General features: G+C 36.8%; 1 protein-coding gene across 6 annotated transcripts in view; it reads right to left on the reverse strand.

Annotated features, from left to right (window-relative positions):
• Window positions 1-26,825, reverse strand: part of POLN (DNA polymerase nu) — a 96,152-nt gene that overhangs the window by 11,567 nt on the left and 57,760 nt on the right. For 4 of the 6 annotated variants that reach the window (XM_062638657.1, XM_062638659.1, XM_062638658.1 and 1 more), the window contains 5 exons: window positions 22,679-22,761; window positions 18,470-18,601; window positions 15,583-15,693; window positions 11,585-11,663; window positions 1,910-1,977 (listed from right to left, as the gene is read on the reverse strand). In XM_062638657.1, the coding sequence (XP_062494641.1) occupies window positions 1,910-1,977; window positions 11,585-11,663; window positions 15,583-15,693; window positions 18,470-18,601; window positions 22,679-22,761 (473 nt within the window). Of the gene's footprint in view, window positions 1-1,909; window positions 1,978-8,219; window positions 8,310-10,582; window positions 11,174-11,584; window positions 11,664-15,582; window positions 15,694-18,469; window positions 18,602-22,678; window positions 22,762-26,825 lie in introns of those variants that run through there. The other 2 variants (XR_009968489.1, XM_062638660.1) reach the window with 2 other exon arrangements.

Consider the following 26,825-nt stretch of genomic DNA (forward strand, 5'->3'; position numbering starts at 1 on the left):
CTGGAAAAGTATTAATTTTGCTGAATTTATTAAAAATTATGCTAGCAATGGAGATCAGAATTTGACCCAATGAGGACAGAATCTGTGATTTTTTTATATGTATAAGCAACCATGAATAATTCTTATCTTTTGGGTATAATATTAGCTCTATACTTATAGAATCATAAAATAGTTAGGGTTGGAAAGGACCTTAAGATCATCTAGTTCCAATCCCCCTGCCATGGGCAGGGACACCTCACGCTAAACCATCTCACCCAAGGCTTCGTCCAACCTGGCCTTGAACATTGCCAGGGATGGAGCATTCACAACCTCCCTGGGCAACCCATTCCAGTGCCTCACCACCCTAACAGGAAAGAATTTCCTCCTTATATCCAATCTAAACTTCCCCTGTTTAAGTCTTAACCCCTTACCCCTTGTCCTGTCACTACATTCCCTAATGAAGAGTCCCTCCCCAACATCCCTATAGGCCCCCTTCAGATACTGGAAGGCTGCTATGAGGTCTCCACGCAGCCTTCTCTTCTCCAGGCTGAACAGCCCCAACTTTCTCAGCCTGTCTTCCTACAGGAGGTGCTCCAGTCCCCTGATCATCCTTGTGGCCTCCTCTGGACTTGTTCCAACAGTTCCATGTCCTTTTTATGTTGAGGACACCAGAACTGCACACAATACTCCAGCTGAGGTCTCACAAGAGCAGAGTAGAGGGGAAATTAATGCAAATTGATGTAAAATAAGATATTAAAAACACTTCTATGCCATCTTACAGATCTCATTCAGCACACTATGCTTTCTAACTCTGAAACTATGGCATTTTAAGACATCGTCTCTTTCTGGGTAGATACTGCAATCTCTCATAAATTGTACGGTGTTATTGTAATTAAAACCAGATTTGAACTCCTGCATTTAGAGGTCAAATGTTATTATATTAGCCTAATTCATTGCAAATGCCCCTAATATATTGAACTTGAATATTTTCCAGGCTCTCTGTTTTGATCAGGTGAAGTTCTTATTATGAAGTAATACTCACAAGAGGGATCAGCGATGAAATGAGACTAATATGGCAAATTGTACTGTTTAAATGAACACAACACAAGAAGGTGAAATTATTTTTTTCTTAGATGCTTAGGTTATAATGGAAGATATTTCTTGTATTGGATCATTTAAAATATTTGTGACATTATGCTAACTGTTTTAGCTAAAGGTATTCTTGAGCTTCAAACTAGACCAAAGCTTGCGAATAAACGTTTGGTGCCTACAGGAGTAAATCCACTACTTACTGGAGAAGAGATTCAATAGCCTCCTGTGTGCCCCTGTTTTCTACCTAAATTTGTACCAGATGATGAGACACCCTCTGGCTTAGGGCATAATGTCTGGAAGTAAGCCAGGTGAGAGGATAAAAATGTACACAGGAACTTTTACTAACCCTTAACCTTGAAAAATCCATCATAAAGTTCTCTAAATATAAAAAAAGCAGTAAACTTAGAAATTACAGAACATTATATTCCTCCATTAAGAATTTCATATTTTTTTTATGTAATGGGCCCCAATCATAAGTATTCATATACTTTCCAAGCCATTCTTTTTGAGCTGGTTTATTTCTTTATACCCCTTTTAAACCCTGGCTAAAGCATTATTATTTAGCTTTACAGAATTCACACATTGGATGAGGGAGTCTTGATAAGAAAAGTAAATACAAGTAAGCATGTTGATGAACTCCAGATGAGGAGTGTATCACATTTTATCTGCATAAGAGCCAGTGGTGGAAGACATCCAGAAAAATCAGCTCAGTATACATTTCCTTAATCATAAGAAGCAACATGCTGCTTCTTGTTATATTAATTCTTTTATCCTCTGAGAAATCACAGGTTATAGGGAGAAGAAAAGGTGGTGGGGGAGAAAGAGAGATTGTATTTACCTGAAAATTCCTGGATTTGAGAATCTTCTACTTCAAACAACAACTCGTCATGAATCTGGGCAATTAACCTGAAACATTTTAGAGACTTTAGATAATGTAGGCAAGAAATTTCTAACAGTGTTTCCTATCCATATCATCAACTAATTGCCATATGCACAACTGGTATCTTAAAGTGAGGATAAATGTCCTAAGGAAATGAAAAATTCATTAATGGATTTAGAAGGATTGTCACTCCATACATTCAGAAAACATAAAGGTCGTAACCCCAAACTCTGCTTGCTAGCTTATAAATGTCCTTCAGGGAACTGATGTGATAAGTTATTACTTAAAACCAACGTAATTTGCAGAAAAATGCGAGCAATTATAGAGACAGGCTATGTTTTGTTAATATAGCTTGTTTTTTCAAGTTGAGCTTAAAATGCGGTTGGAAAAGGGTGGTTTTACTAATGCAAATTAGGTCAATAGTAAGAGTACTTGGCTCACTGGTATGAAAATATTAACTCCTAGCTGGCCAGTGACTTGAGTCTTTTTCAGAAAATTAGCTTTTCACTTAAGTGCAAAGTAGGTGCCCTCAAGGTGACAAACAAGTGGGTTGAAGAGCGAAAATGTAGGAACACATACACAACAAGATTGCCTCTGCTGTCAGGACAGATGCCTTCATAAGGGCAGAGTGTATAGCTGAAAGCATTAACATCTTGAAAGCCATGCAACTACATGGACCTCAGCTCTTCAGCTAGGGCTGTTTTGTAATGAATTTATACTGCTTATTTGTTTTCACTTTGTCTGTATTAGATCTGTATCATAGGTCTCTTGCATACGGACGCTGACTTAACTGTTCAGTGCTTACAGGAAGAGCACCCTAAATCGTTGGTTTGGGTGCAAAAGTACTTTCACAATAGAAATAATAAATATATTTGATTGAATCAAGTCCACAGCAGAATAGATACAATCTAGCACATATAATCCCTAAATTCTCAGGAAGGAAAAGTACTGCATATACGATTAGACTGTATTCCTACTAGGTATATTTTAGTACATCTTTAATTATTGTTGGGAGTCTATGTCATGAAACTGTACCACCTATTTCCAAATTGCTTTGTAATTTGTATATAACATTTAAATTAAATGCCCTTCGTCGACTTTTCTTATTACCCAGTAGTGATTCAAGTAAATAATGCTTTACAAATGGCTGAAACATCAATATGGTTATTGCTTAGAACTTTTCACAGCTTTCAGGAAAATATCCTAAGATAGTTTCACACTGCCTTAAATTACAATGTGACATTGACTAACAGTGTGGTGAGCTCTAATAATAGATCTTAAATTATTAGTCACTTACAACACAGTCAGAAGCAGAGTGAAACAGATTAACATATTTTTAATAGGAAATTGGGACACAGGATACAAATAGATTAAAAGACCATGATCATCTTTAGCAAGAGAATACAGTTACATGACAAGATAAAATTTCCAATGCAAGTAAATTAATTAAAGTAAGAGATTTCTTATAATCATTCAAGTGACATTTAAAAAGATATAAATCAGAAATAACTGTGAACATTAAATATTAATATACTGTGAATCAATTGAATAAGTGAAAATAATTACATTGATTAAACCAGTGCAATAGAAATGTGACTGGTTATTATTTTTACCAGAGTAGTGTCTCATGACTTCAGTTAGGATTAGAGCACCATATATTCTGAATATTTGGTAAGAAGAACATACAATATACCTTAAACATTTTATCATGAATTCATCAGAATTTAGGAATGAAGAAAAAAGAACTGGATTTTCAAAGCCACCCAGCGCTGGATCATCTGATCACTTCATCTGCACGCTAAAAGTAAAACTGAGCTCAGGAGGAGTAGGGCTGGACCAAAGATTGGTGCTACATTATGTAAGCAGAAGCAATGTGAACTGAACTCAAAATTGTGTCTGGACAGCACAATAGACGTGACACAACTCTACATGCTCCAGTTCATCTACTGAAAGCACCACAGCTCTTTTAGCTTGGTTCTCTGTCTGGGCTAAAGGATCCTGTTTCTCAATGCTTGTCAGCCTGAATAGGACAGCCTAGCAGCTCGGGTGTTTTGCCAGTGAACTGAAGAACTGCACAGAGCTGCAGAATTACAGCTACCCCATCTTAAACATCTAGTGATTAATTCGAAGTTCAGAACAACATTCTGTCTCCTAAAATACAGAACTAGAAGTTAGCATTGCTGGTTCTCTGTGTAAGTCTGCTAAGCAATGTATATTCAATTGGAAAATAGGGATAAGATTTATCTCAGAGATATGAGATCTAAGAAATAAGTATTCCTAATACACTTCTGTTTTGGAAAGATATTACATAAGTTTTAATTAGTGCTAAACATGACTTCCTAGCTTGATGCCAATAAGTGGAATAGCAGACACTGTTTCCTCCTTAATGTTCATCAGACAAGTTAGATTTTTTTCATCTCTTATCTCTTTTTCTTATTCATCTCACATCAACTTAATCCATTCTACTCCTGCAGATTTACAGTACAAGGCCACCTGTATTTTTTCAGGGTTATTAAAGTAATAATTCTTGCATGCATTATGCTGCCGCACAGAAGGAAGCATTCAATCTGATATCAAGGCAGATAAAACAAAGAATCAAAGCAATTTATACATTCAAATTTCATAGCTTTCCCCATTCCAATGCATGCACCCACCCACCCATTGCACACCTTGAGTGAAAGAACCTTGAAAAAAACCCTGTACTTTCTCTTAACAGCTTAATTGAATCAGCTTCACTTTGAAGGAATATTGAAACAGCAAGCTTCTCTCATTATCTCTTGCTAAAACGCATGGTAAACTAGATTAGAAATTGCAAACCAGGCAGAAACTAGTATCTTCTTTGTTCTACAGATAACAAAAATGCCTTTGATTTACAAGCTAATATTTTATTAACTATTTTTTGATTGCCTGCAAGTTACGCATCATTTTTGATGAATACACAAGTGATTTCTTTCACTGAGAAACATGACCTGTGCCTGAGTATGGCTGCAGTGTGGAACAGAGACACTGCTACAGCCTGCACCTTCAAATGGAGTATTTCTGGGATTGCCACCTTGAACATGGCTTTTGACAACAGTTCAGTGTGTCCAGCACACAATATCCTTCTTAAACCATTGTGCTGCACTAAACAATTGTAAAGAATTTTTTATTCTCTTCCACGCTACATTCATCATTCTTCCAGTTTCCTGTGAATCAACGCAAAGGCTAAAACTTCTCAGGCCTTCAACGGATCCACCCAGTTATATATTACTGACTTATATATGCAAAAACAAACTAAACTATCATCAAGATATTTTTTTCTCAAAGTATTGTACTTATGGGCCTATATTGCCTCCTTACGTATACTATTTCCTAGCACCAGGCTTTGTTACTGTAAAGCAATATATTCCAGATCTGGACCTCTCTATTCTAATGTACAGAATTACAAGTTTTCCCATGACTACTGCAAATGCATTGCTGAGAAATAAGTACTCTATTGAACTGACTTCCACAAAACAGCTATTACCTTACTGGTGAGCAACTGCATTTCTTTACCATTAAAGGAAACATTTTGTTTAAACTGCAAACAAGAATGCTGCGGCATGACATGATGCAGACTCTATTGTAGGACTATCCCTACAACAGAGGGATAGAAGAGGCCAGTAAAAGATAGGAGGAAAAAGAAAAACAAAACCAAGATTTCCATTGTAGTGTTTCTCAGAAGCTGTTTTTTTAACAGCGGTGTGCAGTGTTTCAGGACATTAAAATGTGCCAAGAGATGCTCAAACTAATTAAATTCATGCTCCTTCTGTAGTCAAGGGACCAAGCTAGGCTCTGACTTAGATGTTCTGAATGGATAATCTGGAAAACCCCAGCTCTCTGCATTGACATTGCTGGGGTACCATCTCCTAAACCAGCCACCTATATTGGATACATGCAGGTAGACAGAGGTAGCTTCTGTACATTTTTGTGATACAAAAAAATTGTCTGTTTTAGAACTTAGACTCTTCCCCACAATCAGAGCAAGATGAAAATCTACAGACAGACAGACTCTCCTACTATATAACCTTACACCTTCTTCCTGAAGCATCTGCTATTGGCCACACTCAGCGGTAATGGAGCAGATGGATGCTGGATCTGACTCTTCTTAGAAATCTCCATATTGCCTACACTAAAACGGTATTATTTTTTTTCTGATTCTACTAATACTACCTGTTAATTAATTGTGTCAGTTTCCCCACAGAAGCACATAGATTCCAGTGGAAAGAATGACTATTAAGTTGTCATGTAACTAAGGAACAAGGTTACAATAATTCTGTAGTAACTTTGTAGATTTTCAGGGTCTTTTTGAAGCTGTATCTATAACGATTTCTAATGCAGTGGTATGAAAGCTATAGCATGAGATATAACATGCTTGCATAGATGTTACCTGCATTAACTTGAAGCTACACCTTTCAGTGCTTCCATAATAAAGACCCAGATATTTTGACTTTTTAACATGTTAACAGTAAAAATTCAGCTAACTTGTGAAATCTGTTTTCTCAGCAGCTGCATCATGAAGAGCAGGAATCTGAACAGATGGTTAATTAAAGAGAACAGAATTTCTGCATGTACCCAAATTGTCTTAAAACATGCCAGTCTAAAAGGTGATCCACAAAAGGCTTTTCTAAATAAAATATATTTATTTGGTTTGAATGACCCATAAAAAGGAACACTGTAAAACCTGCTACATCATGCATGTCCATTTGGCTGTGATATTTAAGCATATTAAACATATTTAGCTCTTTCTATAAAGAATAAATCATGTTGACTTGTTCTGGCTCACTGTGCATGAAGTGTTCAGGTAACAGCTCACCATCTTGTGGATACATGCAAAATACTGCTTGAATGCTCAAGGAAAGTCATGATTTTGCTAAGTCACAGCACACCTAGAAATGCAATGTTATCTGGTCACTTTGGGAAGCAGAGAGCTACATACTGGAATGAGACAGCAGCTATGGAGAGCTCATACTTATTTCTGACATACCAATATGCTCTAGGATATTTCCTTCTGCTACCGAAACAAAAGCATATGTCTTTGAAACAAAAATTTTATTCATCTCTCAAGTAGAATCCAAAGTTTTTATCTTTTCCTTGTAATTCTATTTCTCCAGTATTAGGCTAAGGAGAAAAGCTGACTAGAGTTAATCCTTTAGAGAAAATCTGCAACCATATATTGGGAATTGTGGATACAGTTCCAGAGTGATAAGCATTTACTTGAAAATCCTGGATAACTGCTATAGAGGAAACGTAAGTAAAACCAATTATTTAATTCTTGAAGAAACAAGAGACATAAGATTTATGCCCAGAATTAAAGAAAATCATCATACAGTAGCAGCACTAAGCATTACTGATTGTGTTTGGTTGAAGCTACGACTTAATTAAGAAGTTGGTTTTATTAGTATGCCCTTTTATATGAATCTCAGAGATGATAAACAATAAAGTAGTAATGTTTGAATCCCTACACACCTTACAAAAATGCCTCTCGGTTCTAGCATCAAAAACTGAAGCCACTTCCAACAAATGAATCATTTGTGATTTATCACATGAATTGTATGTGAACAATTCCAGGTCACATAACACAATGCTTGTTCCTGGGACGATCAGGGCTGTTTCTAATTTAGCTATCTGTACAAGCGAGCTGCATTTACAGTTCACCAACTCAGAAAATCATTGGGTTGATAAAAGTGTTTGTTCCCTGAGGAAGACATATAAAACTTCCAATTTCCACTGCTATTGAAAAGCACCTGGGACCAAGAAAATAAGATCCTGCCTTTTCCTTTTATTTGCTGGTGGCTCCTCCTTTTCAGATCATTCATTTATATCTGCCCTGTTGCTGAACCCGTCTCTTTAACTAGGCTCCGGACATGCTGGGAAGTATAGCTGTGTGCTTGTGGCACAGGTCCAGTGCTGAAGGAACAATAAATTGGTGAGAAAGCAGAATTGCTGGATTCACACCAAATTACTCAATAGCTCTGCAGACTTGTTAAATTTAATTTGCATGTTATTGGGATATTAACATCTTTAATGACTTTTTGAGAAGCCTATGTAGCACCAGTCAGACTTTGGGTAACATCAGTGCATCTTCAGCTTACAAAGTGATATTTTTTACAGGAATTTCCTCAGGCAACAATTCTTTCACAATCTGCAAGCATCCTTTTCTCTTACCAAGTTTCTATGCATCTGTCACTGCAATGATGTTTTAAACACTGAAAATAACTACAATTGTCCACCTGAGTACACTAAGTACCTTTCCACTCTTGTCAATTCCATAAATCTTTCTTTCAGTTGCTACTGTATGCCTTGATCTTACTTCAGAAGTTTCTTTGCTATCATCTGTCTGCAGGAAACATAATGTGGGGGTTCTGAGAGTTGCATCAGACAGGTAAAAGCTGGCACTTGAATAATTTATGCCAGCAGCACATTTTCAGTAAGCAACCTGGCCATCAGCAGCAGAACAGCATCTTAATTAAAAGACCTAGGTAAAGTGGAAGATGTCTGAAGAAATTTTGATTACTCATTAGTGCTGCACAAAATGCAGAGATGTTAACACTGTTGCCAACAGATAGCCCACACTAATATCAGTTCCTTATCATATGTATTGCTTAATGCAAATTATTTGCAAGTAAATGATTGACTCTTCAATGTCAACACCGTAAGTTGCTAGGCTGGCATTTGAATTAAAAGATGAAGAAACACGAAGAGAAAAATGAGACTGCTATTTGATGGAACAGCCATTGATCAGTCACAGTAGAATATGCTGCTTTACCAAGAGGGCCTCTGTGATCAAATATCATGAAAATGCAACTTGATTTCCTTCCCCTGACTTCCAAATGCAATATCAGAGGCACAAACCACACCTGAACAATCTACTGATGACTACTTGTACAAAAACAAAGCTTCATACCGTTGGCTCAGAGCTTGCTCACAGCTGAACAGCTTATAGTGAATGAAAACTGAATGCCGTGCTGTCAGTGGAGAAGACTGCAAACATACCTGCAAGCTAACTCTGTAAGCTGTAAGGCTTTGTGTAGAATTTACTTTATTATTTTCATTTAATTCCAAGGTAAGGAAGACAGAATGCTAAGTGTTAGCCACTGCTTGGCCACACCTAATAGGATACTGTCTCCTACTATATGGTTCATAATAACTTCTAAAGTATATATAAAAGATATTTCTCTTTGATATGCTGTTCAAAGTGAAAACCCTGTTTCCAAAATTAGAAATTTTAATGGGAAAAAAAAAAACCAAACCTACAAGGGGATGAAGACAGAAGAAAAGATAGTAATGTGCTATCTTTGGAATTAATATGATCTGATGTGATGATAATAGGAGATTGATTACATTTCTCATTTTGGAAGAGCTACCGTGCGTTCCTACAGTTACAACAACAGCAGCAATTATGCATTCACTTCCTTTTAGCAATATTTTTCAAAGCACTTCACAAAGGATGTTAGGATCATTACCCTGGCTTGACTGAAAAGAAAATCAAGAAACAGAACACTGGAAAAATATCTGACTGAATGTCACCTGGCACACAATTGGAAGCACAGACTTCCAAGTTTCAGTCTTTTGGCAAGACCACAGTGGTGCTTTAAAATGCCACTGTCCAACCAGGTGAGCGTTTGCAGAATTCATAAAGGCATTGACTGTGCTTTCCTGTCAAGTCTGGCTTGCAAGTACCTACTAAATATTACAGCAAGGAGTCATTAGTAACTATTAAAAGGCTGTCCTTTAGCAGAGCTATCCAGTTGTTAATGGCTGGCAGGATTTCAAAATTCCAGATTAAAACAGTCTGTCTCTTTTAGATGCCCTTGCAGTCTTGGTCTTTCCCAGGTGTGACATTCATAATAGGAATAAAAAGGACAGGCAGTGATACTTTTCTGATGTCTGATGTAGCCAGTCTCCTATGCTTTCACAACACAAGAAAATTCACCATGTAAAACTTCAATACTTCTCCATGTCAGTGCCTCCTTAGCCATTTGGTGACACTATACCTTTAAAGGAAATAGTTTTGAGAAAGAAAAACCCAAGTAAAATTTTCTGTTGAGAGTAGAAAAAAATTCAAAGCCTTTATCAGATGCAGCATTACTCATGAAAAACTTTGGCTTTCTCAGAATTACTACAAACAGCTTGTTCTTGAACCTAAAGATCTGGGTGCAAGGTAGAAATTGCAGAAGGGAGTATGTTCTTTGCCCTCTCAGCACCTCCACTAGCCTCCTTCACTAAAGACTTGCTCGATTGTCCCAGAAGGCAGCTACTCCATGACTAATCTAACTGAAAGTTACACCAGGCCACAGGTACCGGATTCTGGTTTCTTCATTCAACTCAGGCACCAGAAAGAATTATAATCAGTGCAGAGAATCTCCCCAAAAGGTACAGTGCCATATACCATCATCCAAAACTGAATATACAAATATATATATGCAGTATCTCCAGCAAAGAACCACTTCCCAGATCAGATTTATACCAGTGGGCTACTTATTTCTTTCTTTTCTTGGTTATAGTTCAACTGTATTTTGCTCAAAAAGCTGCAAGAACACTTATGAGTGTTATTCAGAACAAGTTTTATTTTTGGCAAAGGAGTGACTCTACCTTTGAATTCAACACATGCATTTTATATTTGTAATTAGAAATTCCATTTTGGAACATTGATCAAATAAGACAATGCTGTTGTGCATAAATGATACACACACACACACAGAGAGTTTATAGGGTTACATATTACACATAATTGTAGAGTATGTTTGGAAGGCCAAACCCTGTTACTCTGTACTGACCTAACTCCCACTGAAGTCTTTCATACATGATTACTACAGCTAAATTTATGATTTCCCCTTCTGGGTGACAACAGAAACACTGATGATCTGCACTACCTGCTATCTCTGCTTTCATCTGAACTTGTACTGCAAAAAATCATGTTCTGCTGGATTGTTTACTGCAGCATTACAAAAGATGAGAAACCATTTGTTCAGGGTTTTTTTATGCATGTTTAACTTCAAAGTTTCTTTCTATTGCAGCAAATAATAGTGCTCACTGACTCTCTGCACCATCCCCTCCATCCTTTGTAACAGGAAAAGTAGACTTCATTATTTCTGCTACTGATATAAAAATCTTGAGGACATTCTGTGATCTTCAACTATGTGCAGTCACAACAGAAGGGAATGATGATGACCTAGCTTTTCTTTAGCAAAAGAAAACCATCTACAGAAGAATAAAACATGTTCATTTATTTTGCTTGAGCACTGGCTTCCTGATTCCTGTTTTTTTTTTCACAGCCCATTGAATGTTCAATTCCCATTGTACAATTCACTCAAAATTCAGGAAGGATATGATCAGTGGGCTCAATTTCAAAGATGTAGAACTACCACTAAACTAGATCTGACTGAGTTTAAATGGCCCCAGGGCACTTCATCACCTTGGGATGGATTTACAGATCCAACCATTTAAGCACAAAGATATCTTTGAATGTATGAAACCATCCCACAAGTCCTTGCTTGTTAAAAGATTCAGAGGCACACATGACATTTCTACAGCTGCTTAAAATGCCAGAAACACATCATTTCACTAATTTTGTTCTAAAATCAAATAGTTTTGCAGTCATTCATTACTAACCTGGCAGTTAAAGTTGGAGAAATAACAACGGAGGTAAAAATCTCCACCATAGCCATTTTACAAAGATCAGCTGCAGATCCTAAGAAAGAAAGTGATCTGTTTTTAATTTAAAGCATGATAAAGGAAAATGTTCTTCTTGGAACTATGGCACAAGAATGAAAAACATCTGAAGATTATGAATTATAAGAATCTGCAAATCTAGCAGACTCAATTCATGTAATATGTGAAATATCAAAAGAGTAATAAATTAATTACATGTTAATTAAAACCAGAAAACAATAATATGAAATTAGATGTTAATTAAAGGTGACTTTGCCAGTGATGGCCAGGAGTTGAAAGATTGCTTTTTATAAGAAATGTCTGAAACTATCTAACTCTAAATTGCAATGAAAGTTTACCTACCAATCAATTAAAACTTAATGTAATAAAAGGTTAGAACATTGATTCAACACCACATATCCATTTGGAAACTTAATTTTATGCTTTTTCATATTTCCATGTGTATGTAATGTATATTCATTACATTACAGTGTTAAGAGCAGCGGTGCATAAAACAGTGTCATGTTATATAACAGATTACATATTTCTGGTGATCAAGAGGCAGAATGACTCTCCAGGCCTGCAGTTTGGTGAAGGCTCCTGTTTTGAACCATGCAACAGGGATCCAATACATTTTACATAAAGATTTATCAGATAAAATACAGAAACAAGCCATTAAGTAAGGATTGGAAGCCATAATTCTCCTTGTCCTATCAGATATCCTAAATGTACAAGACTACAGACATCTTTTTCACACACCTGATGAATTTTGTATTCTTTCTTCCAAATGGTTCAACTTCCAGAGTAGGGATAAAGAACAGCCATGTGGGCAGATGATAAGGGCACTCTGCTGGGCGATAATCATAGAATAACAGAATATCTCAAGTTGGAAGGGACCCATAAAGATCATCCACTCCAACTCCCTGCTCCTTGCAGGACTACCTGCAACTAAACCATATGACTAAGAGTGTTGTCAAGGTTCTCCTTGAACTTTGCCAGGTTTGGTGCTGTGACCATGTTCCTGGGAAACCTCTTCCATTGACCAACCACCCTCCCAGTGAAGAACCTTTTCCTAATGTCCAATCTGAACTTCCCCTGATATAGCTTCATGACATTTCCTCATGTCCTATCTCTGGCCACCAGACAGAGGACATCAGCACCTTCTCCTCTCCTGCCCCCCTTGAGGAATCATAGAATCACAGAATAGTTAGGGTTGGAAAGGACCTTAAGATTATCTAGTTCCAACCCCCTTGCCATGGGCAGGGACACCTCACACTAAACCATCTCACCCAAGGCTTCGTCCAACCTGGTCTTGAACACCTGCAGGGATGGAGCATTCACAGCTTCCTTGGGAAACCCATTCCAGTGCCTCGCCACCTTTACAGTAAAGAACTTTCTCCTTATATCCAATCTAAACTTCCCCTGATTAAGTTTTAACCCGTTACCCCTTGTCCTATCACTACAGTCCCTAATGAAGAGTCCCTCCCCGGCATCCTTATAGGCTCCCTTATAGGAAGCTGTAGACTGCCATGAGGGGACCCCTCAATTCTTCTCCAAGCTGATCAAACCAAGTGACCTCAGACACTCCACTTAAGTATTGCTCTCAAGACCTTTCCACATCTTGGTGGCTCTCCTCTGGACACCCTCCAATAGTTTGATGTCCTTCTTATGTTGAGGTGCCTCAAACTGCACACAAAACTTAAGGGGGGCCTGCACCAGTGCAGTATCGGGTGGGGAAATCACATCCCTTGACTGTCTATGCTGTACTTGATATACCTCAGGACACAGCTGCCCTTTTGTCTAAGAGAGAGTATGTAAGACATTTAGGAGATAGATAGACTTAACACCTCTTCTTCATGGTTTTCTATGACAAACTGCCTTCTCTAAATCCCATACTGAGACTGTTTTACTCATTAACCATATCAAGTGCAGATCCAGAGCTGATCATTGAGATGGCTACATTTAGCTTCAAATACTTCTCTTGTTTTCCTGTTCAAATATGCAGTTAGGTAGAGCTGAATTATAAATGAAGAATATTATGCTGTATATTGGTAAAAACTATTGAACTGGGAAATACTAAAAAAACATAAAAAAAACTATGAAAGAACTGTGGGAAACCCAGCTGTAGTAAGTTAAAATACAGTCCTCTTAATATTGTCATGTACCAGAAGTTTTCTGCTATCAGTTGGCTGCTACCATAACCGACGTGCAAACTGCTTAAAATAATTATACTATTTAATATAATTATAACCCACATGTGATAAATGCAGTTTAGTCACTGTGATGTTTTAACATAATTAAGAAAGTTTTTACAGTCTTAAAATATTATCTCATAGCTGAAATCCTGAAATTAAAAAGATTGTAGTCTTGAATGAAATTTTTAATAAAATTTGGGAATACTGAATAGTTCTTATTCCTTCCTTCATCACACCTTCTAACATTACATGCTTTGAATAACAGTTACAATGCTTTTCATCAGATTCGTCCTCCAGTATTACTGAACCAACACTGAAATATGATAATCTTATTATTGTGGTACTTGTGTTTTGTAGACAGCCCTGTGACAGCTTTGCCTGAGCTCCAAGCTCTTTGGACAGATGGACATAAGCAAGTGCTGCTCAGAGGCCATGCACCTTTATTAATGCTACACTGTACACTCAGCAGGACTTGCTGTATTAGGTCCAGCATTGTGCCTCTAACTGGAGAGGGCTGCTGGCCAGTTGGATGGAAACCCAGGTACATGGAACACAAGTCTCTGGAGAAGGTGGGACAGGCATGCCCAGTGTTACAAACATGTAAGATCTGCTGCAGATTTTATGAGGTCATTGTAAAATTTGACAGTTGGGTGGCTACTAAAGCAAGGCAGCCATCACTTGAGCACAGTGATTATTCAAGCAACAGGGTGTCTACTAGAATTCTAGATCTGTACATATCCTTGCACGGCCAGTACTTAAATTCGATTACTAATTATAAAGAGATCGAACAGGACAAATACTTAAGTCATTTTTTAAATGAAACATTAAAATTAATAGTATTGGGAGAGGAAAAAAAAAAAGAAAAAACCCACATGATCGTCTCAAAAAGAAAATTCGAATCACTTTTTAAAAACACACCACCACCATGTCTAGAAATCATTTTTTACTTGCCTGTAAATTGTGCACTTCCAACATAACTTAATGAAAACCCTGTCAGCATCATCCGATTGAAAAAGTAATTCTTCCAAGCAGTGGCTTAGTAGGGATCTAAGTCTGCCAGCTCAGTTTCTATGGTTTTCTTTAGGTAGGTATATGCTGTACAGTCTTGTGGTCCAAGCGATTTAAAGAGTGTGTTAATGCATTAGATTAACTAACAGTTGAACACTTTATGCTGACTTTCACATTTCCAACCTATACAGCAAATTTACAATGTTTTCTGTGAAAAAAAAACCCACCTTTTTTCTTGCCCTCTACAAAACTAAGTTTGAATGGTCCTTAGAAAGAATGAGTTGGGTTTCAAAACTAATAATAACAATGTACAATTTTTGCAACATTGATTATTTCTTAAACTAAAACTATCTGGCACAGTAGAAGTTAGAATCTGTAGACAGCATAATCACATAAACCTTCTTGGAGTAACAATCAAAACAAGAAAGGAAAAAGTGTTAAGACAGCAATATATCTGAAACACTGAATTCCAGATACTCTCTCTATACATAGTATGCATGTATACCTGTATTTACCTACACAGAGCACTGTAGTGTATTAGAACACTGATACTGTTATTATTATTATGACACCATTTACTGGCAAATTCCAAGGTAAATAGAATATATCATTTAAACTTCTCTTTCCTAATAAAGCTCATGCCTCAATAGTTGAGTCTCATAGACTAGAGAATATTCATTCTTTTGAGATGATCAGAGGAGTCGTCCACTAAAGCCAAGCACAGACAAAGAGGGAGGTAGGTGAGCAGGATTTTACCTTGAATGACAAAATTGACAGCCTGCCTCTCCGCTTGTGTGCGTAGCTTGTAATCCTGTGCATTGATATTAGGCAGTGGTCTTTTACGTCCCATGATGGAAACCACATAACCTTGTAGGATTTAAATAGAAATTACTATTCTTAGAGTGATTAAAATTAAATTTCATAAATTCATTTTACAGATAATATCAATTTTTGTAATTATGTGCTGCCTGAGTCAATTTCATATTGTGCCCTCTGAAAACAAGCAGAACTTCTCTTATTTAAACCTTAAATGCTTATTGCATTTTTGGTCTAAGAATTACTTCATTCAGAGAATTGGTCCATGTTATACAGGGAAAACTTCTGTTCATTAAAGCTCTATTTTCATTAGGAACATCTACTGATATACCAGCAAACTCTCTCTGTGGGAGAAGAAACTATAAATACCTAGCAGAATTAGCTATCTATCTATTAGCAGCCATAATTAGAGCTTTCTATACAATGAATATTTTACTTGGGAATAGTGAAGAAAAATCAATTTGTAGAATAATTAAATCATTAATGACTATTTCCAAAAATTATCAAATAGTTTTTTTGGGGAAAAAAAAGTTATAACATTTTCTTTATGCGGTGATTTCACACCCCTTTCACAGAAAAACTTCCTTAACTTTAGTGTTCTGGGGTTTTTAGTTTAAAAGAAATACATGAGAACACAGTTAAAGCTTCATGTTAAGCCTAATGATCTATTTTGCCAAAACAACTACTTTGGAGCGCAAGTGAAGGGAGTTCAGAGAGGAAAAGAGATGAGAAGATCCTCATGTCAAAATCACACACACAAAACCTTATCTCAGCTTACCTTCAAAACTAAATTTATTATTCTAAGAAAAAATGAAAAAACATCCACGTTAAAAATGTATCTTTACAAGATCTTTTGTTATACAACTGGTTGCCTTGACTGTCCATGAATTGTGAATAGCTACCATGGAAGTTCAGACTGCCACCATCTCCTCTTTGACAACCAAGGTATGAAGCACATATGGTAAGAAGACCTCTCCAAACTTCTCCATAACTGTTTGGAGACAATATTATGTGTTGTCTGGGTAGGGACAACACATACCCAGACTTATGTGCAGAGGATGAAGATTATTCTGCTGAATTAATACAGCTTTCTGTGAATTACTGTATTTCCAGGAGCACTGATACTAAAAGTACCAGTTTTGGAAGAAAGAGCTGAATTATCTGGAGGTTAGGACACTCTTTGGCAAATCAGTCTTCCCAATTCAACTAAGACTCCCCATGAGGAAGAGTATCTAAAGAAGGAATTCTTGAAATGTTGGATTCTCAGTGAAAAATAGATCTACTGTGATATCCTTATTCCTGTGTGGTGTGTCTGCACAACAGGATCACCCTCACAATACTCATCGCTGATGAGCATCCCCAAATACCATCTTTCATACAATAGTGGCAGAGTATGGGCCTGTGGTCAAAGGTTAATCTGCAAATACATATTTCAATGAGGTCTTACTTTAGCCTTTTTTTTTAATTTGTTGATAATTTCATAAAAAACAACAATATAGTAACGTATAAACTCTATATACACTAACAAAAATACCTTAATCACAAATATTAATATTATTCATATGCTTATCATGTCTAAACAGAGCATTGAACATTCATAACATCTAAATAATATCAGTCAAGTGGGTGTTGTTCACCTTTGAACTGCAAATAAGTAAATATGTTACCCTACAATGAGCTCACCAGGTTGGAATGTTTTTGTTGGGTAGTTGGAATCTGAGGTGGATTAACAAGAAAAACACTAAATAATGTCAACATGCTGCAGATCTTTTGAGCTTGTACAACCAAATCAGTTTGTTCTTTTACATTAATAGGTAAGAAAATGGTTGATAGAAAGGGACAAGAGGAGCAGTGAATACTAATTACGCAAGTGTGGTTTGATGTCAGTCAAGGACATTCGTTACAACACTCTTGTCTACTAAGCTCATAAACCAGATTCTTTATCACAGGAGTATGGCTACTGAAATTCATCCACCTTTAAGAAAATAATGCTCTGTTATTTTAACTAGATCAGAATATATAATAAATGCATAATATTTTACTATATATGTTATGCTATCTATTTTCATGACTAGAAGCCAGTTACGTTTTTATCATGACATTCACCCATACAATGATGCAATATTATAAAGCACATTTAGTATTTATTTCTACAGAATGTCTTAATACTGTATACCCTATTAGGAAACAAAAGAAATACATTTTGACAGTTCTGCTAAGTAGCTTTCAAAAGACAGTATTTCAAGCATCTCTATTTTTCTCACCTCAAATTACCACACTCTTAGGATTCACTAAATATAAATGAATGTGTAGACTAACAACAAATAGGATGCAAGAAGAGTTTGCAGCTGCTGGCTCCAAGTAGCACTCTGCACACATCTGTCATCACAGATACCACCTGAACTTCAACAACAAAAATTCTGAATGATGGAAACAAAAAATATGTAAAAAAAAAGAAAAAAGGATTTGTAAATTGGTTCTTTGACTAAATGGCTGAACTTCCATGGTCCAGCAGCCAGGTACAGAATTTATTAAGTAAAAGATTCTTTGGGCTTTTTTGTGTTGGAGTACATTATGTGTCAAAATGATGCAGCACAACTTGACATTAAGGAGAGTTCATTCTGAGAACAGATGTCTTATTCTGTTAGCATCTGTCTGAGAAAAGGCAGACAGGCTTAACCAGTTCTTTCATTCACCAAGAACTGATATTTCATCTTTTTTTCTTGTCCTGTAACTGTCTAATTTGGGTTAAGCTGAATCTTTATTTTCACTGCTGTCAGACAGTACTGATGCGTAAACAAAAATATGTTTACGGGTTTTGGATTACCTTTATTTCGGCATTGTTCAATGGTTCTCTTTGTAAATTCATTTACTTTCCTGTATTTTTGCATAAAACTCTCTATAAATTGACTGGCTTGAAGAGGAGTAATTCCCAGGCAGTCAGCAAGACGTTCTTTACCTGGTGGTAAAGAAATTATCTTTATTATGCAATAAAGCAGAATGGAAATACACTAAATACAATAGCACTACTACATTCACAGTTACTGGAATTAGTTAACTTTATTTACCTCTGTAAAAGGGGACAGATTCAATACTCTACAATCACATTTTAACAAATACATATTTAACTTGGAGCTTGAATGTTTTACTGAAGTTACTGGATTCAGAACATACCCCATAAGAAGTATATAAGAAGTATGTAATTAAGAAATTCCTAATTATATCTACAATGTAGTTGAAATATCTTTTTTTCATAGAATAACTTTGTTGCTTTAAGTATCGTTTTATTAGTTCAGTGTTGAAATCTGCACACTTTGAGGAGTAGAACAAAGAATTTGAAAACCATCTTAAACACAAATGTGAATGAAGATCTAAAAAAGAATGGAGATGTGGCTGGTTCAGTTTAGCTAGAACCTTTGAATTTGTTGTAAAAGCCACAGGGAAACTTAACTGCTGAAGCAATTATAAGAAGTAGCCTGATACTAGAAAGGCCGTTAGGAGTCTGAGTGCCACAGATTTCAAACAGTCATGAGCTCCTCAATGTCTGTAAAAATCTGGGTCCAAGTTGTGAAATAAAAGGGTTGGAAAAAGAAAAGAAAAAAACAAAACTAAAGCAAAACAGAAAAAGCATTTCAACAGAGAGAGAAAGGAATAATAACTTTTAGACAGGATATAGGTGCAAAATACATATTATGCTGGAAGTAAGAGCATTTACAAGATAAGGTGGAAAAAAGCTGAAGACAGTTTTCCAGAGTGTGAAAATATAAACTAAGAGCTACAGTTCAAATACATTTATAAACCAAACAGTTCCAGTAAAAATAAACCATACATCAACATTAGTCAGATGAGGGCTGAAAGACAGATATATTCATGTCAGCTGCACAGCAATGCAAACCCAGCACTGTGTTTGCAAATAACCTAAGTGGAAAAGCAATGCCTCAAGGCACCAAAGGCACAGAATAGATATTGTCACAGTAATACTGTCAAGCAAAATTATCTAGTGTTTTTTACAGAGAAGATTTCAGCCACCTAAATACCATCACTGTCAGTCTGATGTGCATTTAGGAACAATTCTGTAGCATTTTGTTCTCAGTCATGCCAGGATCTGCACTAAGCTGCAGGAACACCAGTCTGGACAAGGTGCTGGAAGAAGAAATTCATTAGACATCCACAATGACTCTTGCTGAGTTATTATAGGTCTGTAATTTTATTTGACATCTAATTAATTTGGGTTTTCTTCCTGGGCCAACAGAGGACAAATCTACCTGCTAAAGCACATGTTAACAGTGAGGAGACTGCTGCAGCTTCCTTAGGGAACTGTAACATCTAAGTTTGTCCATGTTAGCCATTTAAAGAACTATCGATATACAGAACAAGGTACTGCATAATATAGTAGGAAAATTAAGCCACAATATCAGCAAGGAAGTCTGAACTATTCCAAGGAAATGCAGATGCTGGGAAATAAAAAAAGAGAGGTAACCGTGTCAGATCCTGTTTCACAATGCAGGAGCACAGGCCATGTGAAGCAATGCTCAGGAGAGGACTGCAGCTTCCCTCAGCACTCTCCTTGAGTTACTTGTGCCAGGGGAATTGTTAGCGGCAGCTTATGAGTTTTAGTGTTCTCCATTCTGTAACATCATCTTTCAAAACTGAAAATACCGTTAGCTTTCCATTTAAACACCATGACATCCCTCTGTGTCGATTCAGGGCTCAAACATACTGCCATTGAATTGAATTAATTCCTTATTTTACAGGTGTTTAAGTGCTCTGCGCTTTAGTTCTACATGATGACTGTGGCAGAAGCAGGCAAACTGAATTGCTTCAAACCCAGCAAAAGACAGTAATACTGTCAAACCTCTCAAAAGTTGGTGCTTTATTAAAGTGCCAACTCCTAGACATAATGGGACTCTTCTTTCTTTATTATACTACTTTCTATCCCCCAGGATTATAGAAAAGACCTTGAATATATGAACCAAGTACAACCTAAAGCTAAGAAAAGAAAAAGAAAAAAAAAACAAGATCCCTATTTACTACATGAAAGGTTTTCATTAACTCCTGTAAGCATAATACATATATACAGGCAAGCTCCTCAAGGATTGTGCCTGCATTTTGCAACCACAAAAGAAGTGAAATAAATATTATTCACACTCTTCAGTTGCATCAAAATGTATCCTTAATGAAAAGTTAGCCATCTTTGAAAGGAGACAAACTGTGGGTGGAATTCAGCCCATCGGTTTTAGGTATCTAACAAGAAACAGTTTAATGATATCACTCCATGTTATGTCTTAACTAGGATCAAATCACACTGCTAATGAGCTGAAGCATTCAGGCCCTTTACCTGCCCTGTCTGAGATGGAGACAAAGCACAAACAAGTAAATGGATACTTAAATGAAGCATTGCTGCACTGAAATGTTTAGTGTCTGGTGCAGAGCAAGTGAGGGAGTGCCAATACTCTGCTTAATCTAATCATCTAAGTTCTCCATAGTATGAGTAAACAGACACAGGCCCTGTTGAGGGGGGCTCTAGATCCAGTAACTGAGGCATTGCCTTTTCTCCACTGAAAATTCAACTAGTGGAGATTCAGTCTGATAAAGTCAGGTTATCTGCCTGTTCCAACCACAGTGAAAGGAAGAGATAGGAAATGTGCAGCATCTGCATGGACCAAGGGGCAGGGTTGTACTGCCTGCATTTTGTGAAGTACTTTAGTGAATAAAAATTCAGGCTGGAAATGGGAGACTTGATTCCAGTCTCAGCATGGAAGGTCTGAATTTACATTGCAGGAAGGCAGTGCTGGGCTTTTTAAATATAGATGTTAAACACAGATGTTTAAAATGCCATACAGTTTAATGTAAAAATGCAAGTGTGTGTATATATATTTTTATTCTTGTATGAAGGTATATAATCTACACACACATTTCACATAAAAAAGATATTCTGGAGAACTGAAATTGAAGTGTTTTTCTCCCTTTTCCAGCTGAATGTCCTAAACAATAAATTGAATGCCCTTGGCCAGCTCTGCCTTTGGTTCAAGCACTATTGATGACTCACTGCAAAAAGACAGTTTAGAAAGCATTCTCACTCAGGAACCCAAATGTAGTTTTAAGTGCTTCCAAGTTAAATAAGCCTGCATCCTAGGGCTTTCATTTCCTAAACGAGTTTTCCAAATACTCATCTTCTTTAGGGCTTTTGGATTTCTCCAGAAGACCTACATAAAAGTTTAGTTAGCTGCTCACTAGAACAACTTCACAAGTGCTTGTAGGCTGATGAGACACATACAGCTGTGTTCCCAGAAAAGGTAAGAAGCATAAGGAGAGTTGGGCGTCATTTAAGAAATGGCAGGTAGTTTGGGAAAGTACAAGAATGTCCTGACTTATCTAGGACCTGGGCAGGACTTAGGTACAATGGGTAGCTGTGGATTTTTGCAGCTTTTTTGCAGTTGTGAAGAAATGGCAGCAAACATTCAGATCTAAAGTGAGAAAACACTTTTATGTTGTGAGAGTGACAGAGTACTCTCACAGGTTGCCCAGGGAGGTTGTCAGAGTCTCCATACTTGAAGACAGTTCAAAAGCTATCAGTACATGGTGCTGGGCTCTAGAAGTCCCTGTTTGAGCAGGGGGCTGGATTTGATGACCTCCAATGACCCCTTCCAACCTCAGCCATTCTGTGATTCTATAGATGTGTATTGAGACAATATTAGAGCTCTTCTAATTCCACTGAAGTCATTCTCATCTCTGTCTATACACTGACAGAAAGCAAAGTCCACTCAAACTAATCTTAGAGAAAGACAAATGCTTCAGTTGCACCAGCAGCAAATCAATACATCAGAGTAATCTTTGTATATGGCAATGTGGCTGTATTAATTTGATAATTTTGATAGTGGCTAGATAATGTAATTGATTAATTATTAATTTTATCAATTATTTAATCCTTGGTAAACATAAAAATTTAATATTTGTCAAACTTCTATTCACCTTTAGAAATTCAGTCTACTTATATAAATTATGTATGAAGTACATATCTACTGTAGCAGCTTACCTGCTCCATACACCACTGCGTAAACTATACGCTTTGCTTGCTCTCTATCAGCGTGTTGCACTTGTTCACTTGGAATCCCCTTCCTAAACAAACAAACAAACAAACAAATCAACCAACCCTATACATTTTCAGTTAAAACTAATTTGTTATCCCCACAGAAAATATATTTAAAGTCAATAACCACTTAATAACTACAGACTTGTAAGATATGATCAGAAGCACTTAAGGACTGTTTTCTTCAGCCAGGAACGCATAATTTCCTCACAAATTTTGGTGATGATAGCCCATAGTAAATGAAGCTATTCTAATCTTCATCTTCTTTTCTTCTAAATCAAATTCTGGGCTGGGAAAATCCTACTGCTATATTATTAGTTCTTTAGGATGAAAAGGATTCACTATTGACCCATGAGAAAAATTAAATCTTTCCAGCAACAGCATTTCTTCAAGACATGATGTATATAGAGACTCAAAGTGTACGTCTGACCCAAAGCTTATTTAAACAAATATTTTACCAACAGGAATATCCAACCTTTTATCAAGAATAATGATTGACAAAAGCATGCACTGAATCTCTCCAGATATCTTACAGAGCTCCACAAGGATGCTTCATAAAACAGCAACAAAAAACAACTTCATAAAACAGCTGCTTTTTAACTAAAGAGTGTAGCTAGTTTACTTCCACCAAAGTATTAACCTTTCTGGTTCCCATTCACAACTAACTGATGTAAACAGTCCTACAAAATGGGTGATGGATTTAGCAATTTGCAAATAAAAAGCTAAGATTCTGCAACCATCAAGTATGTGCCATCTATGCTTTTCTTTATCCAAATGTAGCTTCAGAAAGAATGCCAGCATTATTGACAATTCAAACACATTTGGTTTAAATGGAAGCGCACTGGGAGAAACCTCGATCATCTACTCATACTCTGAAAACAACTGCCTACATAAAATGTATTTAGAACTTAGAGATGAATTGCTACAAGAGATACTTGAGGATATACACACAATTTGCGAGTAAGCCTGTTCATGATTATTTGGCTGCATTTTTAAAAGCAAAGTTTGCTATGCTTTGTTATGAGAGTGTTTGGCCATGAAAGATGTTTTGTCATGAAAGTCTGGATGACAAGCTTTGAGAAAATGGCATATTTCTGTCTGTCTTCTTCAAGAAGAGCCTTGCACCACTACTATGCTATTCAAGTACCTAGAATATCTAGAGCCACAAATTTTTGCTTGCCTGGCGCATACAGGAATGTTAGCCAAACCTATGCACAGTGCCGATAAAACTAGGCTCTCTGAATTATAAGCAGGTAGACCTTGAGTGCAATCAGATCTGAGCAAGTCCTTATTGCAGAACAGATTTTTTTTTAAGGGAAAAATAAAATTTAATATTATTTAAACTTCACTGGGCAAAAGGTCTTTGGCTAAAGATAAAATAGACTTTACACTGCTCATTTTAGGCTGAGAAACATGAAGAACTGGATAGTCTAATACATAGTGTTTTCTATCTGTAATGAAGACTATTCACACTAAAGTCAATCATTCTATAGCTGGAGACTCTTATAATTTGCCTTCTTAGTTATGGTAGGTCAAAAATTTATGGGTCTTTTGAATAAAGCAGGTTGAGATTCCCAAATGCACCTGAATAAGAGGACAAAGTGGCAATTGGAGCTAATAAGTGCAGAATTAGGAAGCTAGACATCATTAAGGATTTCCTGAAGCAACCTCTGGCAGAAAGTCCACAGGAGTTTCCTGAAGAACCTGGCTTTAAGCTACACACACACTTGAGAAAGCATCTATCCAGAACCAGGAGGGAAAACAGACTCTAATAAGAGAGTAGATCTTACCTGAGACTGTATCTGTGATTAATAACCAAGACCAAAGAATGCTGAAACTAGGGAAACAGTACAAAATGTAATATTGCTTTCATAATACTGCATAATTTGAACTAGAGGCCTGGAGAAGGCAAGAGGTAGCAGGGCAGCAATAGTCAGTGAAGTAAGATTCAAACTGTGAGGCTAGAGACAACTGAGAGCCAAGGGATCAGCAGGTGGATGAGCTGTCGCTTACTTCTTCTCTGAGAAAGAAGAGCTATAACGGAAAGAACACAGTGGGTAAGAAGTCATAGAGATCTTTAGAGGAATATACATTCTTACCAGGTCATGTTACCAAGGAAGAAGCAAGATGATAGTCTTGCTGGGAGGGACTGGTGCTTCTAGAGAAGCTTTAAAAGTGAAAGGAGACACTAGAACTTGGTTATGTGTACAGCGAGACTCACTGCTAGGATATTAAGGATGAACTTGCATTATCCAAACTTCCACTTGACAGGGCTGACTTGGATAAACAGAAATAGACTTGTTGCTGCAACCACAACAGGCAGCATCAGGAGAGGATCTTATGTTTCCATAGGAAGCAATCACAAGAAAACTTTGACTAACAATTATCAGTGCAGATGCACACACATCATGAGATCATGGCAATCACATCAGTCACTTAGCATTTCCTGACCTTTGGTAGTCATGAAATCCATGAGAAGCAATTAAAAGTTCAGACCTTTATGTCAAATAATTCTTCTAATATAACACTTAAAATGGTCAGCCAACACGTCCTAGTGGGAAATAGGAGCACTTGGCAGAAAGGCATTACATCTAGCACTCTATATTGGTAAATTTATGTACCACATTCAAGAATCCGGAATAATAAGGTATGAAATTGCCATATAAATCACAAGTGCTTGAGCAAACAGAACTCATTAATCAAAACTATTCCTTTTTGTTTCCAATGATGAAAATGATTTTTCAGTTTCTATTGACAATGATTGTTTTCTACCTAGGATGCTTGATGCCTTCTGTAATACAGAGTGGCATCCCTGCAGTTTGAGATGAAGATGACTTATTCCTTTGAATAACAAAATGGGGGAAGTGGGGAGGGGGTGCAATTTCCCAGAAATGCAGAAGCCATTTTAGAAACCCTCAGTGAGGCTTCTTGTTCAGCCTGTTTTCTCTACAAACAAAGCTGTATTTGTGATAATTAACTTGTTTTAATGTGTACCATAAGAACCTATTTAAATTTAAAAACTTTAAGTCTGGCTTTGGACTCATCATGAAATACCATGGTACTGAAAAGGAGACGCTGTTATCTGCCTACTTGTGTAAGAATTTTCTGAGCTACAATCACTAAGCAAGCTATGAAAAGCATGAAAATACTTACTGTTGAATTCTGGTATGATGTAAAATAGATCTATAGTAGAGATGCACTGTTTCCAAATGAACCTGAAAAAGGAAGCTGAATGGGCATAAAAAAGCCTTAATTGTTGGGCCCAGACAGTGACACCTAGGCAGATTTCATCTCACCCAATACTGTATGCACATCTGGTGGAACTGGATGAAAGCTTATATGGTGTAAGAGAAATTGATGCAAAAAAAGGGTTCAAGGGAAGAAACAATTTGCTGTGGTTCTGTTGTGGAAATAGCATGATTTCTGAAGTCCTGCAGATAATACATATGCAGTTATTAGTTCTAACATGAAAAGTATTTTTCCATTTTATGATATCCTTCTCATTAGTCTTTCAAACACACTGTTCAAGTTTGCAATCAATATAATCATCATCCTCAAATCCCTCCTGACTTGCCATCTCTAAATGTGCAATATTTCACCTCCTACATTCTTGCCCTTGCCTGCCTACTTGTCTCAGTCTACTTCCACATCTCTAATTTGTTTTCCCTTTACCTTTCTTCATTTAGTACAGGTTTGCAGGTACTTTGCTTTATAGTACTTTACTCGATACACATCTATTAGGTGGAATAAAGAATGGACTTCAGCGCTGCAAGACATGTTCAAGTTAAGAAATTTCATTACTCCTGGAAGGAATTAGCAGAGCTAAACGATCTGGAAAGGCCTGTGAGGACACCAAAACAACTTAGAGCCAAAAACAGCAGAGAATCTGACAAAGATAGTGAGAGTAGAGATATATAAAATCTTTAAAAAGGTGGTTCTACTAAGAACTGGGCTGGAAGCCTAAAACGGAATAGCTGCCTAATTCTTAGAGTGAAAAAAATGGAGAAAACATTTGTAGCAAAACAGCGATGAAAGATTAAATTCTTAGTAAAACCATACAGTGCAGTATGAAACTTAAGAACAAGCACATGGA

Source organism: Pezoporus occidentalis, unplaced genomic scaffold, assembly GCF_034315485.1.
Source record: "Pezoporus occidentalis ecotype Australia unplaced genomic scaffold, CSIRO_AGI_Poc_V1 ctg58, whole genome shotgun sequence".
Classification (NCBI taxonomy): Eukaryota; Metazoa; Chordata; class Aves; order Psittaciformes; family Psittacidae; genus Pezoporus; species Pezoporus occidentalis.